The sequence below is a fragment of the Eptatretus burgeri genome, chromosome 9 (genome assembly GCF_056783735.1).
Source record: "Eptatretus burgeri isolate ZD-2024b chromosome 9, Ebu_testis_v1, whole genome shotgun sequence".
In the NCBI taxonomy this organism is placed as follows: domain Eukaryota; kingdom Metazoa; phylum Chordata; class Myxini; order Myxiniformes; family Myxinidae; genus Eptatretus; species Eptatretus burgeri.
This window is the reverse complement of record NC_140969.1, coordinates 93,423,045-93,440,329: the sequence shown is the minus strand read 5'-3', so window position 1 is coordinate 93,440,329 and position 17,285 is coordinate 93,423,045. Positions and strand designations below refer to the sequence as shown.

Below are 17,285 nucleotides of genomic sequence, written 5' to 3'. Positions count from 1 at the left end.
GGCCTCCTCCTGTGCAAAAGTTATTTGTGTGCCCTTGTAAATTTTTCAAAATTCGAAATGCACCAACCCCTTCAATGGGTGTGCACCATTTGCAGCCGGCACAACGGATTTTCAAATCCCCAATTTTTGCCTTTTGATCCCCAACCTCTTTCATAATCGTCGTTCACTCCAAAGAACTATGTTACGGAGACTTTTCAGTTTTTTTTTCACATTTTAGCATTGGATATCTATCATACCATGTTCACGCCTGGGCATGCAGCAGGATATCTCTCCATCTTACGCCGCGGTAAGGCATAGCACTACTCGATGGCCATTGTACAAAAAATGAACTTTTGATGAGGTGGCAATAATGAAAGCTTTTAAAACAATTTTGCTTTGTTTCAGTCGTATGTCATGTGATGATAATACTTCCTCTAACACCTGAAATATGTTTCACCTGTATTTTTAAATCAAAATACACCAAATGTGTGTTTGTCCCCCTTTTTTCCCACTGAGACCTCATACCAGTGATGTCAGCAATATGTAAGAAAAAAAAAAAAACTAGAATAAAATTTGAATAAGATTGCTCAAATGTAGCATATTCACCTTTTAGTGTTTGTCTGGATTATATTCCCAACAGGACAGGATCAGACAATAAACTGTTGTTCTGATGTTTTATGTTGTGTTGTGCATTCCCATCTGAAACCTTCCTTTGTTATCCTCACAACCTCATTTTTGTTCTTTCTCTCATACTTCACAGTCCACACCCCTCTTTCTCAGTTTTCTTTATCTCAGTTGTCCCACAGACCTTTTGACGTCAAAGTATTTATCTTGAGGAACTGTGGTATACAGTCAGGGTTAATTTGTTTCAATATGCCAGATGGAGAGAAATGTCAATGGTGCTACTTTACTGTGTTCGCTGAATGCTAACAACCAGCGGGCAATATGACCTGGAAATATGGTTGTGAACAAGAACGACTGAAACATTTGGTTGACTCACTTTGCAAGATCTTGAATGATGATGATGATGATGAAGTTTGTTGTAAGTCATTTGGTCAATTTCCAAGTTCTTGGGAAAATAATAGCATGGTTATTGAAAGTTATAGTGTAATGATGACAGATAACATATTTTCCTATCGGATTTTTTAAAACCTCATAGAATATAACAGTTTTCACCAGGAATTTAAGTCTGCATTACAGTTTTTTCCCCGTGCATATGAAGCGGAAAGCGGGGTTAAGCAATTGGTTCATGTGCGTCCATCTGTCCATCTGTCTGATCAGTTTATGATCATCAGATTATGATTGAGGAATAACTTATTTCACCTGAATGTGATATTTTGAACAAGAATCAGAAGACAAGTTTGCCGTTTTACAGTACTTTTTCTCTGAATTTGTCTTGATCGTACATTCGCAGAGAGGAGTGAGAATTTTTTTTTGAAATTCTGTCTGCTTGTCTGTGATTGAAACAAAATTGAAAGTCATTCTAAACAGGAAACTTACTGTTTTTAAGAACGTTGTTAAAAATACAAACAAGCCGGTAGGCGGTGATGGGTCGCCGAGCAGGAGGTAAAGTATTCCATATATCACAAAAACCGAAATATATTTGATAGAGCATTACCTGGAGATCATTCGTGCCAAATTTCATAACCCTACGTGGGATAATGGCTTTCGGAATTGATTTCGCGTGAACGGTACCGATTTTGAAGGTTTTTCGGTTGTTGCTAGGGGACCAAAGCGTCCCTAGCAACCATCACAATTTCCAAAGCACGAGGTCATAAGATGTACCTACCACCCGAGTTTGGTCAAAATCCGCCCACGTTTACGACCAATTATGCTGATGACAAATGAACAAACATCCAAACAAACAGACAGAATGACTGATAATAAGGGTCACCTATTTCGGCGCCCCAACAACAGGCATGAAGAACTAACGTGATGTGCTAGATAAGGTGGCGTAATAGACACTGCGTAAAATGGCGGTAAAACCTGGAATTATTTTATTTATCCGACTTTTACAATCTTCATTTAATTTAATTTAATTACATACTTGAACACTGGAGAACAGAAATCGCCTTCTAAATACTCCCAATAACCCACAGTTTTGCAGTACAGGTAATCCTCGACTTACGAACAGGTTGCGTTCTGAACCATTGTTTTTAAGTCGGATGTTCATAAGTCGGAACTCAATTTCGCATCGACTCTGTGTGATGTACGGTCATTCGTTTCTACAACCAAACCAAGAAAACCGATTTAAAACATAATTAAGATTAAACATTGTACATTTGCAAAAAATGATAGTGCATAATCCCCCTTCAATCATCGAAAATCATAATCATAAAACATACTCTTAAAATAAAGTGCAGTTACATTCTTGTCTTGTCTTTAATAATTGTTCTGATTGAACAATGAAGGTCGAGCAAACATAAGATTTTGGAGGAAGTTTCACCTTTATCAGAAAGCTTGATAGCATCCAGTTTCACCTCCAAAGTCATGGTTCTGCGTTTCTTCGTTGTAGGAATATCACTGAAATGTTAAATGCCATGATTATGGTTCGTTGTCACGAAAATGGTAAAATACTGGCAACTATACCTGGTGTATGAGTGCAAAGATGTGCGTAAAGAAAATAGCTGCAAAGAGTACAATACTGTACAATACACTGGATACTGTGGACCACGCGACATTGAGATTCTTGACATCTCGCAGAGGAAAGATTCATGCTCCGTCCATCCAACGAGTTCCGAGTTACTCCGTCCATCATCGGTTTGTAAGTATGGTACAAGCTAACGTTCATATCTCGGATATTTGAAAAGAAAAATCTTATGGGGTTTACTTCACAAGTTGGTTCATAGCATCATATGGGACTTAATGAAATGCTGGGTTGAAGCATTGGAGATAGGTGACATAGATTAACAGGTATATGTTTGTTTGTGTCTGTGATTTGGTATGACGTAGCTTTCAAAGAGACAAGCAGGTGCTTGGTATTCCTGGAGTGAGTGGGGGCCTTGCAGCAGGAGCTGTGGAAGCGGCGTGGAGGTTCGGAGCCGCTCATGCCGGAGTCTTAGGTATGACGAGCTAAACATAATGCTTCCAGTTTGATGTTTTAGCATTGCCTCAAATTAACTGTACAACACTCATTTTAAGTGGTGATGGGAGCTCCGCTGTCTTGCTTTTTCTCCCATATCCATGCCCTCTTCTCTTCCTTTTGTCAATTTTGTTTTAGAAACTTGCCTTCCCTTCTCCACTCTTCCTTGTTGCCAAACAGCTTTGCATACATATTATACAGATGGTCTCTTTTCATGTGGGAAACTCAGTTCCATTGGCCTCCTCTGGTATAGAAAGAGACTCCTGAGATGCTGGTCCAATCTACTTAACCAGTTCCATGGGCCTCCTCTAGGGGATGGTGGGTGGGGGGGGGGGGGTTGACTACAAAATGCAGGAAGGGTATAATAAATAAATAAAAAGGTTGGTTCAGGCCTGGTTGAGCCGAGTGAGGCACCCTCGTCTGGATTGGATGGGAGAAGTAGGCTGCAATTCCCACACACACGACATGTCACAAGGCAAGTCTCTGGCCAGCCTGGCCAAACGGTGTTGGTGTCCCCAGGCTCCATGGACTGGTTACTCTTACCGGTGGGAATGGGGGATGGTCCATATAACCCCGGTGATACTCTGGCAAAGAGTTCTGTTGGGGGGAGTGAGCACACGCTCCTGACTCACCTGGTTCTCAGCGCAAACTCGACACACCTCTCACCCGAGAGAGGGTCCTGCTCTCAACTGAGCTTTCTTCTCAGAACCTTGGTTCAAAACCATCCCTATTGTGGCATCATCATGCTCGCCCATTGGTTGAGGGCTCAAGTACACTGTCTATACGGCACTTTTGAAACTGCGTAATCCACCGCAGATTGCTCGACGCACATACGGATTATAGAATGAAATGACAAAAAATAAACTTTTAAAGAAGCCCAAAGTACTTGGAAGCATACTTGCGAGAAAGGGGTGTGCTTCTGCACAATGAAACAGTTGGCAAACTTCCTGATCAACTCGTTCAAGAAGTTGCTTATCTTGTAGTCCATATTGCAAAAACTCTGAACCATAAGAGCCTGTGAAAGGCTGAAGGTTCAGATATGGTGCATTCTACCCAAACATTCATGCTTTTTAACACTGTTGGGAAAGTCATAATTGGGGCTTGTCTATGCACAGGGTAATTTAGAAATGATGATATTTACTATTAATCATGTTTCGGAATGGGGGTGGGGGGCATAAATCAGTGTAACACACATAGTGCAACTCTGAATTGGAATTCATGCGTTATTTTGAAAGTCCTGCATTGGTCTGATTGAAATGAGAACTGGATGGTACTCTGTTCGAGGACCATTGGTTGCGGGGTCAGTGAGGAGAAAAGAAAACCGTTATTAATCAAATAAATAAATGAGAAACACCTTAATTGGGGTTTACAATACATCTCTTCTAACCATGCAAATTATGATATAACTAATTAGCTAATTACAGAAATAATTTAATCCATGAGTCCATTTTCATTACAATACGCTACGCTTATACATTTGGGGTTCCATTATGGTGCTATTAACATTCCACGATCACCAATTGAGAATGAAGCAAAAACAAAAAAAATGTGATGTTGAGTGCGAGAACCCTTACGAGAACCATAACTTGATTGCGAGACCATTTATAAAATCTCAGAGATTCATGTTTTATGCTTTGCAATGAGATTGTATAAAATTTTCCTGTAACTATATTATATGATGATTCTCTCATTGAAAATATTCAATTATCTGTGAATTGCAACGTCAATGCAGTGAAGATATATATATATATATATTGTTGTGGTTACCAGATTCGCAAACCACCATTCAGGTCCCTTAGGTGAGGTATCTCGGCAAGTATATGTGTAGTTAGGCCCAAACCCGTTGTCTAGTGGGAATACATGTCATTTATGCGAGCTGCGACTCTTCAGGATAGCCGTTTTTCTTTTACTATCTTTATTTTGGACCAACCGCCATGATTACCACCACAACCACAACATCAACCACCAACCACAACGCCGCTTCACCACAACCGCCACGACCTTCACGTCACACCTCGCAACCGTAGCATCGCCACCGTTCTTGCCCCGCTGTGGGTACCGGTGTTGGACTCGTGCAGGGCGCACGTTGAACAGCGTGTACAAAATCACGGATTTTGTGCTTCAAAAACGGATCAAAAACGACACACGCCCACTTTTTGCCGTCCAATCGGTGAGCGAGGGGCGATTTGGCCCCGCCTCCAGAACGATCGATATATGCAAATTTGTGGATCAAAAAGCCTTCACGCCCACTTTTTCTCGGGCCAATGGGGAGCGAGGTGAAAGGTCAAAGGGAGGGGGTCAAAGGCGAAGCTACGGGGGATAAAAGGACCGTGTTCGTCAGTCAGAGCAGTGTGGAAGTCTGGAGCCCGAAGCCTGCAGTAGCTGGAGAAGCTGAAGAGAGTCGAACGAGGAGAGTCCAAAGAAGAGTCCAGGGTGGAGAGTCCAGAGGCGGAGAGGCGGCAGCGGCGAAGGCAGACGAGGGGGTGCTCGCGACGCTGCCGGGAGCTGCACGCCCGAGGAAGGCCGGCAGCGCGACCTGGCCGAGGTGGAGACGCACACCAGGGATAATAAAGATCCTCTATACCCCGAGCATCAGCAACCCCCTCCTGTTTCCCCCCGCGCTGAGATAGTGCGACCAAGGGGGCCCCTTTCCCACCCCCTGCCAGGCACTGTCCGCGAGGCCCGCGGAGTGAGGCGCCATCGCCGCTCCGCGTCTTATCACCAGACGGGTAGGCGCGACCCGGTCTCGGCCTCAGGCCCGCCTCATTCTTGGGGGTATTTCTTTTCCTTGGTTTTGGGTATGTGTTGTCGGCGCCGTCTGTGAAGTAGAATTGTATAAGTGTTGCCGTGTGCTCGGTAGTCGGTATTAGCTCTGCACTGTGTTTTCACTTTTATATTTGCTTTTTGTGTAAATGGAATTGTGTTTTCTTTTTTTTGTGTGCATTTGGTGGAATTGTATTTGTGTGCTTCCCGTGTGCCGCGAATAAATGTGCTTTATTGTTGAACTGTTCTCCCGCTTCGCTTCGTCTTTTCCTCCATTGAATCCTCATCTTGCTTCACGTAAAGGGTTGGTAGTGGGCTGAATACGCCCGATAATTAATCGAACCGTCGAGGTCGACGATAACACCGCTCGGTTATTCTGATAGTACGGAACGGGTCGCTTAAGTGGCCCGTGTCCGAAGTCGACCTGCGGCGAGGTGCGATCGCCCGGTCTACCCTCCGCGTGGGTACTTAGGTAGGTCGAATTTGGCGAGCAACCCTATCCCACGCGGGGGCTGATTGGCTCGATCGCGGTGAGACCGAAAGGTCCACCCGTGACTGGTTCCCGGCGTTAGTCCGAGAGGGTCACGACTGGATTGTCCGTCCGGTGGGCGACGTGCCGCGATTCGAGTTACGTGGCCGTCAGCACGCCGGCGGGCGCGGAATCCGCAACACTGGTGTCAGGTCGTGCGATACAAATCCATCGCCCTCCTCGCGGCACTGGTATCGGAGAACAGGAAAACGGGCTCTCCTGTCTCCGGCTAAATTCACGGGAATCGGTCCAGGGGTGAGAGAAGCGACCCCCGATTCCCTCCAAATTACGAGCGAGCAAATTAACCCTTCACGAGAAGCAAGATGGCGTCTCAAGGCGAGCGGGAGCCGGGGGTATTAGAAATGTATATGTGTAGTAATGTAGAATCCATGGTCCAGGATGGAATCCCCGAGCAGGAAATGTTGATTGTGCAGGAACACGGACTCGCCCAACTGAACCCAGGGCCCGAGGTGGGTGCGGCAGCGGCCGCGGTGTATGACACCTCCCCCCCCCTCTCCACCAAGACCCTTCCCCAACCCCTGCCGAAACGGCTCACTCAAGCGCACCCGACGTGGCCCAGCTATGCGCCATGCTGGCGGCAATGACAAATGAAATAAAAAACGAAATGAAAGACATGAACAAGCAAATGAATGAAGTGAAAACGACGATGGATGCGAATACACAACACATGAACGAGAAGATGGATACAAATACAAATGAAATGAAAAACGAAATGAACAAGCAAATAAACGGAATGGAAGCAAACATGAAGGAAGAAATGAAAAAGTTCCGGGGTGAGACGCAGAACATGGGCCGATGCCTGCAGGCGGGCATGAAGGCCGTGACAAAGGAAATAATAGTTGAGACAAGGGAGGTAAAGGGTGAAGAGTTGGGAGAGACACGGGAGATAGAAAAAATAGAGGAAAGACTACACGAGGAAGACGGGGTAAGTGACGCACACACACACAGAGGTAGTGGAGGATAATGGGGGTGAGCTGGCGGACTGGGTAGAGACCCGGTGCGAGCACCTGGATGACCTCCTCCAGGAACGAGGGGAGGGAGTATGCCCCCTTGAGGCGAGTCACGACCAGGTGAGTTCGGTCGTGCTTTGCGAGGTTGAGGGGACGAGTGCTGTGGACAGGTGCACGGAAAGCTTGGGGGGTGTAGAGGCCCCGGAGACCCTTGTGGGGACTCGAATCCCCAGTGTGGTTGTCCCTGTGTGTGTGGTGCAAGGCGTGAGTGCGTCCCCGTGTGTGGAAGCGACCCCGTGTGTGAGTGGTGTGGTGGCGATGGTGCCAGAGTACGTGCTTCCCAGCACGCCGTGTGTGGATGAGGCACCGTGTATGGAAGAGGCCGTGTGTGTGAGTGAAACGGCCAGTATGAGTGAGGAACCGCGGGTGAGTGCCCCCGCGTGTGTGGATGAGGCACCGCGGTTAAGTGCCCCCGCGTGTATGAGTGAGGCACGGTGTGTGGATGAGGCACCGCGGTTGAGTGCCCCCGCGTGTATGAGTGAGGGACGTTGTGTGGAAGAGACCGCGTGTGTAAGTGTCGCCGTGTGTATGAGTGAGGTACCGCGGGTGAGTTCCCCCGCGTGTATGAGTGAGGCACGGTGTGTGGATGAGGCACAGCGGTTGAGTGCCCTCGCGTGTGTGGGTGAGGCACCGCGGGTGAGTGCCCCCGCGCGAGTGAATGGAGCACCACGTGTGAGTAGTATGGTTTGTGTGAGTAGTGAGGCACGCGTGAGTGAACGGCCGTGTGCAAGGTCGCTGTGTGCCAGGGAGACCGTGTGTGTGAGAGAGCGGTATGAGAGGGAGATGTCGGTTGGCATGCGGGAGCACGCAGCCGCGTCTCCCCGTGTGAATGTGATGGAGTGGACTGTGTGCGTCGTAACACGCAGGTGTGCGTGGGTCGAATGGCGACGACGGCGACATGGGAGGAACGAAAGCCGAGTAGCGGCTGTAGCTATTTCGGGGACCGTGCCGGGTTCACCCAGCAGTGAGCACGCGGTTCGTGCTGTGCAACGCACGAGACCGCCACGTGCTCGCTTGCGAGAGTGAAGTCCCGGTCCGGAAACGCACGCGGTGGATTTGCCGATCCCGCGGACGGACAAAGTTAGGCAGGTAAATGGATTTGGACCGGACGGGTTCTCCACGCGATCGTGTGTGTTAAGCTCCAACGGGCAAAGCACATGTGTTCGCGTGGGGAACCCCTCGAGACGGGGGGCTTGTTTTTTTTTTTCTGCGCACGGTGACGTCATGGCTGCACGTGGGGTTGGAATCCGGCAGGAGGGGTATCTCTGCCGGATGGCACCGTCCAAGGAGGGACGAGGAACACGTGCAGCTGCATGACGTCACGGGCAGGTGCAAAGTGCGCGAGCTCTGAGTTGCCGCGCAGGTGCTGCGCATGGAAAAAAAAAAAAAAAGCAAGCCTCACTTTCGGGTGCACAGGATTTCTGGGCTAAGGGTGGAAGACCCCCTTGACCCCTGGGCACAGGATGGAAACTAGTTAGGGGGAAGGGTTAGCTTAGCTAGACCGACTTCATGGGGCAGGGGTAAGTCCTCATGGAGTCCGTGGAATGGATTAGTTAGAGGGATTTAGTGAGCTTTAGGTTGGGAAATGAAATGATTTATTTGAAGACAGTGACAGACTTGTGGATGTGTAGTGGGGACGTAGCTTAGCTACGTAGTGTTAAAAGGAACGTGCTGTAGTTTAAGGGACGACGTGGGAGCACGAGTTAGTTAGGGGAGATAGTTAGAAGGATGGCAGAGTTCAGTGGTGTGTGTGTTGAAGAGTTGGTGAGTTATGAGGTGGAGACATGTTGAGTGAGTGACGCCAGCGGGTCTGTGTGTGTGGAGTGAATGGGGAATGCATGGTGCGATGAGTGATTGGGGGGAGGAGTTACTCCCGCCCAAGGGACCCCGGGGTCAGAGTAAACTGAGTTAGGGGGTTAGTCAAATTGAAAAATGGAGGTCGTTTTGTTGTTGGTGGGAGTGTAGGCTCGAAACCCATTTGGAGGGGTGCAGGAGCCCTGTTGACGGGCTTGGGAGCGTGGCTGCGAAAGGTGAGTATCGCTGAGTGGGTACCCCGGGCACCAGGCTAGTCGGCCGCGGTAGGCCATGGGCCCATGGGGGGCCGGGATAGAGTAGTGGGCACGGGTGCGCCTGCTTGGTGCGGGGGCCCGGGGCGCCATTAGCCGCGTGGGCAGTGTTGTGGGCACGGGTGACCCTCGGAAAGGGGCCCGGGAGGCCGGCCTGCCACGTGTGCGTTTCAGGGGAGGTGCCATGGGGGGCACTCCCCGGTGTTAGGGAGCTGGTAGGCTCGGAGGCAGTGTAGTGCCCGGGGGTGCCATAGCGTGAGATTCGGCAGAGGGTCGTGCCTGCCAAAGGGAGCCACGTGTCCCAGCCAGGAGACCGTGTGAGGGCACGGAGAGAAAATTGGGGGGCGAGGCCCGAAATTGTGAGGACACCAACACAGGCGACGGGAATCTGGGTTGTTAGAAACAATAGTTTAAGCGAGAGGCGCTTGTTGAAAGCCCCGGGGTAGTTTAACAGTTAAATGGTTAGGGTAGATTAGGAGATGTACCCCTCCGCACCATCCATCCCCTCGCTGTCGTTGTGGGCCGCTGGACCCACTTTGGTTAGATCGCCGAACTCTGGGGAGGCCATTCTGAGGCTTCGTTGGGCCTCGACACAGGACGTTAGCTCTCCCTTATTCCCCTCCGGGAAGGGAACGTAGGGGTTGGGAGTAGGCTAGGTGACAGGATAGGTTAGCCGAACAAGGACGATAAAGGGGGTTAGGGGACGATTTATAGTGGGGGAGTAAAAATAAAAACAACAAAAAAAAATAAGTTGGGGCTAAATTGGGGTTTGACAAATTAAGGGAGTGGGTATGTACAGTGACAGGCAAAGGCGATAGGTTGGGAGGGAGACAGGTAGGTAGGTCCGAGCCCGCCTTCCAAGTGGCCAGCACCACCGCACTCCCTCCACCAACCTCCACTGAACGGCAAGAGCTGGCCAACTTCATCGGCTGGCCGTGTTTTGCTTCAAGGCGGAGGCCGGCCAAGTTCATCGGCAGCTGTGTGCTGCAAGGCCTGTGCCGGCCAGTTCATCTGCTGGCTGTTTTTCTTCGAGGCCTGTGCCGGCCAGTTCATCTGCCGGCTGTGTTTGCCTGCAACGGTCTTCTTCTGCGGGCTGTGTTTGCCTGCAGCGGCCTTCTTCTGCGGGCTGTGTTTGCCTGCAGCGGCCTTCTTCTGCGGGCTGTGTTTGCCTGCTCACCTTTGCCATGCCATGCCCACTGCCCACGTTCACCAGCCCTGTTCAATTTTTGCTTTGCCCCCCCTGTTCATTTCCATGTGCGCCAGGATCAAGGCAACAGTTTGCAAGCTGCGAGAACTGCCCTGTTGGCAGCTACAACACGGGCCTGCAGTGGCGGCCCGTGCACCGTGTTTTGCGTCCATCCATTCATCCATTCATTCGTTGTGCTCATTGCGTGTGCCACTTGAGCTGGCACGGAGACTGCGTTTGTGCAGCCCATGCACCGTTGTGGTTCACTGCGTTCAGTTCAAAAGGGAAGGCCTTGGACTGCGTGTGAGCAGCCAGCCACGTTCCCTGTCACCTGCATTGTTTGAGCCAGAGACTGCATGCGGGCAGCCTGGCTCCCTGCTAACTGCTTTCTTTTTGCAGAGTTCAATGATCCTGGGCCATGGTTTAGTGTAAAATTTGTAAGTTAAGGTTAAGATGTACTGTAAATATGAGTGCGCCCCCGGCATGTCTGTCTAGCGCCGGCAATTTTATTTAAGTCGTCCGTGTGAGTGAGTTTGTTTAGATAGTTACGCAGCCCTCAGGTTATTTATTTTGGGGACACGAATACCATGAATGTCGCACTCAGGGATCCGTAGGTAAAATGTACTAGGGGAAAACTACACATGATGGCACACGAAAATTTGACGACTCGGGACGAGTCTGTAAAAAGCGAAGGGGGTAGTGTTGTGGTTACCAGATTCGCAAACCACCATTCAGGTCCCTTAGGTGAGGTATCTCGGCAAGTATATGTGTAGTTAGGCCCAAACCCGTTGTCTAGTGGGAATACATGTCATTTATGCGAGCTGCGACTCTTCAGGATAGCCGTTTTTCTTTTACTATCTTTATTTTGGACCAACCGCCATGATTACCACCACAACCACAACATCAACCACCAACCACAACGCCGCTTCACCACAACCGCCACGACCTTCACGTCACACCTCGCAACCGTAGCATCGCCACCGTTCTTGCCCCGCTGTGGGTACCGGTGTTGGACTCGTGCAGGGCGCACGTTGAACAGCGTGTACAAAATCACGGATTTTGTGCTTCAAAAACGGATCAAAAACGACACACGCCCACTTTTTGCCGTCTAATCGGTGAGCGAGGGGCGATTTGGCCCCGCCTCCAGAACGATCGATATATGCAAATTTGTGGATCAAAAAGCCTTCACGCCCACTTTTTCTCGGGCCAATGGGGAGCGAGGTGAAAGGTCAAAGGGAGGGGGTCAAAGGCGAAGCTACGGGGGGATAAAAGGACCGTGTTCGTCAGTCAGAGCAGTGTGGAAGTCTGGAGCCCGAAGCCTGCAGTAGCTGGAGAAGCTGAAGAGAGTCGAACGAGGAGAGTCCAAAGAAGAGTCCAGGGTGGAGAGTCCAGAGGCGGAGAGGCGGCAGCGGCGAAGGCAGACGAGGGGGTGCTCGCGACGGTGCCGGGAGCTGCACGCCCGAGGAAGGCCGGCAGCGCGACCTGGCCGAGGTGGAGACGCACACCAGGGATAATAAAGATCCTCTATACCCCGAGCATCAGCAACCCCCTCCTGTTTCCCCCGCGCTGAGATAGTGCGACCAAGGGGGCCCCTTTCCCACCCCCTGCCAGGCACTGTCCGCGAGGCCCGCGGAGTGAGGCGCCATCGCCGCTCCGCGTCTTATCACCAGACGGGTAGGCGCGACCCGGTCTCGGCCTCAGGCCCGCCTCATTCTTGGGGGTATTTCTTTTCCTTGGTTTTGGGTATGTGTTGTCGGCGCCGTCTGTGAAGTAGAATTGTATAAGTGTTGCCGTGTGCTCGGTAGTCGGTATTAGCTCTGCACTGTGTTTTCACTTTTATATTTGCTTTTTGTGTAAATGGAATTGTGTTTTCTTTTTTTTGTGTGCATTTGGTGGAATTGTATTTGTGTGCTTCCCGTGTGCCGCGAATAAATGTGCTTTATTGTTGAACTGTTCTCCCGCTTCGCTTCGTCTTTTCCTCCATTGAATCCTCATCTTGCTTCACGTAAAGGGTTGGTAGTGGGCTGAATACGCCCGATAATTAATCGAACCGTCGAGGTCGACGATAACACCGCTCGGTTATTCTGATAGTACGGAACGGGTCGCTTAAGTGGCCCGTGTCCGAAGTCGACCTGCGGCGAGGTGCGATCGCCCGGTCTACCCTCCGCGTGGGTACTTAGGTAGGTCGAATTTGGCGAGCAACCCTATCCCACGTGGGGGCTGATTGGCTCGATCGCGGTGAGACCGAAAGGTCCACCCGTGACTGGTTCCCGGCGTTAGTCCGAGAGGGTCACGACTGGATTGTCCGTCCGGTGGGCGACGTGCCGTGATTCGAGTTACGTGGCCGTCAGCACGCCGGCGGGCGCGAATACCGCAACAATATATATATATATATATATATATATATATATATATATATATATATATATATATATATATATATATATATATATATATATATATATATATATATATATATATACTGGTGCGTGCCAGTATGTGCAGCTTCGTTCCTTCACTCTCGTAAACGACGACTGGATTGGGGCATTGTTTCAATTAGATTGGACCAACCGTATCATAAATGGCCATAACTTGGGAAACACCTGGGAAACATAATCAGTTCCCCAGTGTAAATTGTGACGTCATATCAAACGAAGAATAAGAATTGTGACGCCTCCTCTCTCTTGCCCCCCTCTCTCTCCCCCCTCTCTTTCCCCCCTCTCTCGCCCCCTCTCTTGCCCCCTCTCTCCCCCTAGTCTCGCCCCTCCTCTCTCCCCCTTCTCTCGCTTCTCTCTCTCGCCCCCACTCTCACCCCCTCTCCCGTCCCCTCTCTTGCCGCCTCCTCTCTCCTCCTCTCTTGAATTGACGCCTCTCTCTCACCTCCCTCTCTCCCTCCCCTCTCTCCCTCTCCTCTCTCCCCCCTCTCTCACCCCCTCTCTCGCCCCCTCTCTCGCCCCCTCTCTCACCCCCACTCTCTCGCCCCCACTCTCACCCCCTCTCCCGTCCCCTCTCTCGCCCCCTCCTCTCTCCCCCTCTCTTAAATTGACGCCTCTCTCTCCCTCCCCTCTCTCCCTCCCCTCTCTCCCTCCCTCTCTCGCTCCCCTCTCTCCCTCCCCTCTCTCCCTCCCCTCTCTCGCCCCTCTCTCCTCCCCCCTTTCCTCCCCTCCTCTCCTCCCCTCCTCTCCTCCCCTCCTCTCTCCCCCTCTCTCCCCCTCTCTCCTCCCCTCTCTTCCTCCCCTCTCTCCCTCCCCTCTCTTGAATTGACGCCTCTCTCTCGCCCCCTTCTCTCGCCCCCTTCTCTCGCCCCCTCCTCTCCCCCCCTCCCCCTGTAAAAGTATTCACAAATGTCTACCAAGCACAACAATTAATTCAAACCTTGGGAAAAAACAGCTTTCAAACCCTTGGGAAACAGCTGTTTCCCTTGGCAAAATTCAAACCTTGGGATTAATTAATAACTAGCATAACCCGTGCTCTGCGCGACATGTTGGGGTGTGTGTGTGTTTGAGAAAGGAACTGATGCAGAGTATCAGTAGTAATTTTACTTTAATGCAGTAAGTGGAATACGATTTCACTGTTTCAGAACCATTTTATTTACTTTTTTTGTTTGTACCATGCACCTCATATGGTCTTTGAGATAATGTAAGCCGAATATCACGTTACTCGAGCGCAGAACAAAGTCGAAGATAGCGCGACACGAAACCACAAACTCAGAAATAATATTTAAGATTTGAACAATTAATTCAAACCTTGGGGAAAAAAAAAACAGCTTTCAAACCTTGGGAAACAGCTGAAACGGATGAAGAACGATATCAAACCTTGAAAAGGCACATACTCAGGTCCCCAGTGTTGAGTGTGACATCATACCAAATGAAGAAGCAGTGGAATTGCGACGTCAATCGTGCAAAAAAAAAAAACCCATTAATTGCAACGTCATTCCTGACGTCATAGCACCGTGTCTTGTCATTGGTTGACAGATAAATGGCCGTAACTTGGGAAACGCTTGTCCGATTCATATCAGACCTTGAAAAGGCACATCCGCGTGTCCCCGGCAATATTCCTGGCAAGTTTCAATCAGATCGGACCGGTGGTTGTTGAGAAACGGCGGTCGCAGACACACACACACACACACACACACACACACACACACACACACACACACACACACACACACACACACACACACACACACACACACACACACACACACACACACACACTGTATATACATCCATATATATGTATAGAAACATTTTAATTTTTTTCCCATATTTATATGTATATATATATATATATATATATATATAAAATTTATTTATTTATACATATATTGATCCCCCACACTCAAGCCTTCAACCCACCCCCACCCCCACAACTAAAAGTCCTCAATCCCCACCCCTTCCAAAGCTGTCCTATATTTACTCTCACCCTACTGACGCTCATAAAAGCAAATGGGCATTCCTACATCTAAACAGTGGCATATGGAACATTTTTTGCTCCTCCATCATGTGATTACTGACTTTACAGAAACCCATCACAATTTTAAGAGAAAATAGTCAAATGATAGCAAACCTGTATGACCACTGCAGTAAAAGCGCTGCTTGAGAGAAATAATTCTAAAGGGTAAATGCTAAAGGATTTTAAAGGGTAATTCTAAAGGGTTATAATGGTTCTAAAGGGTAAATTTGAATGGGTTGTAAAGGGTTCCAAATTTGGCAGCCGTAGTATAGATTGTGGGTAGAGTTAGGTTGAACTGTCAAACCAATGGGTGAAACTCGCGCACACACACACACGGCTCCTTTTATAGATAGTATAAATGAGGATCAAACAAAGACGTCGAACCTGGGTGGTGTATAGGCAACATACCGCTGCCTCAATCGCTCCCGAAAAAATATTTTTCGTTCCTTTGAAGACTTGTATAACCTCGCATCTTTGTATTGAGCTCTTTCAACCAGTGCAAGAATAAAAAGCTTCCTATTTATATCATGGTATTTTTTACCATGGGCTTCTTCTCATTTATATATTACTAAAACTCATCTTGTATGTATGTATATATGTATGTTCCCGAAATACAGCCAAAATGGTACATGATAGCGCAAAAATTTTGGGGCCACCTTACTCACCATTCTCCTGCGGTGTGCAATATCAAGTTTCGTTCAAATCGGGCAACGAAAAAATTATTAAAAAATCAATTCCCGATTCAGTCAAGTACTCTTCGGGAGAATTTGATCAATGCAAACAACCTCAGCGGTATAGTTTGCTGGAGCTATCTTTTTCTCTCTCTCTCTCTCTCTCTCTCTCTCTCTCTCTCTCTTGAAATGATTTTTTTCATCAACCGCTGTCATATCGGGAACCCAATGGGTTCACGGGACTTCTAGTTATTAATAAAAGCTGAAAATGGAGGAAAATTATTTGTAACTAGAACATCACTCGGTAGAGCGCATACTTCTGTGAGACTGAAGAGTTTACGTTTTGTATCCCACTGATAGGCTGGATCTGGATTCTGACCTGAACCAGAATCTAATCGGCTTGTTCTAGTCACCTAACCAACTCGTCCACCAAGTTTTGTCCGAATCCGTCCTTTACTTTTTTGAGAGATCGTGCTATATATCGTTTTTTGTCACGCCTCTCAATGGTGAAGATCCGGATCTTCACCAAAATCGAAGCAATTCGTCCTTGTCACAAGCTCAACCGGTCCATCAGATTTTTGCTGAATCCATCCATAACTTGTTGCGATATCTTGCTCACAGACAGACAGACAGACAGACAGACAAACAAACAGGGTGAAAACATAGCCTCTGGTGGTGGAGTCAATAAACGTTGAGAATGTTTCCCCATTTTTATCTTCGCAAAAATATCTCTCCCTGTTGTCTCTGCTCCAATGCTAATGTGTCGACCTCACCCCTCTGTCACCGTGATCTTTATATGGAAATATCTCAAAGGTGATTTGTTTTAACGAGAATCTACAGTCAAGCTTATAGGTTTTGTGATATAATAATATGTGTTCGCTTACAGGGAACTTCGACTCAGAAGCCATTCGGCTCATCAAGCCTGCACAATGGTGGTTGTCCATGCTCTATTCTTTTGAAATACTGACCGTAAAACCGAGAAGCAGCACGTACCATTTTTTGGTATGCCTTTTAAGTCATTGTTGTACGACTCAGCCAGGGTCGGGGTCAAACCACCAACCTCCCAAACTCAAAGCAGACGCTCTAACAGTCACACCACCACTTAGTCTGTCTGGTTAATAACCAGAAAAGTGAAAAGAACTCTGTTCTTCTCCATTGAAGAAGAATTTATAGACACCATGGTGACAACTTAATGATATTACGCAGACGATGTTATTTTACCTGAAGGCATTGGCCTGTTAGAATAAATTTAGTCGCAAGCATTTAGCCAAAAGTCCCCTTTTCTGTGTGCACTTCTTGTCTCTTGTTACAACACCCTCAGGCCAGGTGGAGTAACAGATTGTCTGGGGCCAGCGAGAATGCACAGAACCTGTAATGCAGAGGTGAGAATTCCTCGACAAGCCAGAGCATATTGTTTATGGCTTCCATATATAAGGTCTTGATATCAACCTTTTGTCCGTTGTGGTTAGCAGTACCTTGAAATGTTCAAACGTTGATTTGCCATCTTCTTTAAATTGGTCATT

The 17,285-nt window shown here is 48.5% G+C and overlaps 1 protein-coding gene across 13 annotated transcripts in view; it reads left to right on the top strand.

Annotated features, from left to right (window-relative positions):
- LOC147020629 (papilin-like) overlaps positions 1 to 17,285 on the top strand; it is a 210,456-nt gene that overhangs the window by 34,458 nt on the left and 158,713 nt on the right. For all 13 annotated transcript variants that reach the window (XR_015061900.1, XM_085896135.1, XM_085896136.1 and 10 more), the window contains exons 3-4: positions 2,932 to 3,041; positions 17,084 to 17,144. Coding sequence is in view for 12 of the 13 variants with exons in the window: in XM_085896135.1 (XP_085752261.1) it covers positions 2,932 to 3,041; positions 17,084 to 17,144 (171 nt within the window). In the remaining variant the exon portion in view is untranslated. The remainder of the gene's footprint in view (positions 1 to 2,931; positions 3,042 to 17,083; positions 17,145 to 17,285) is intronic.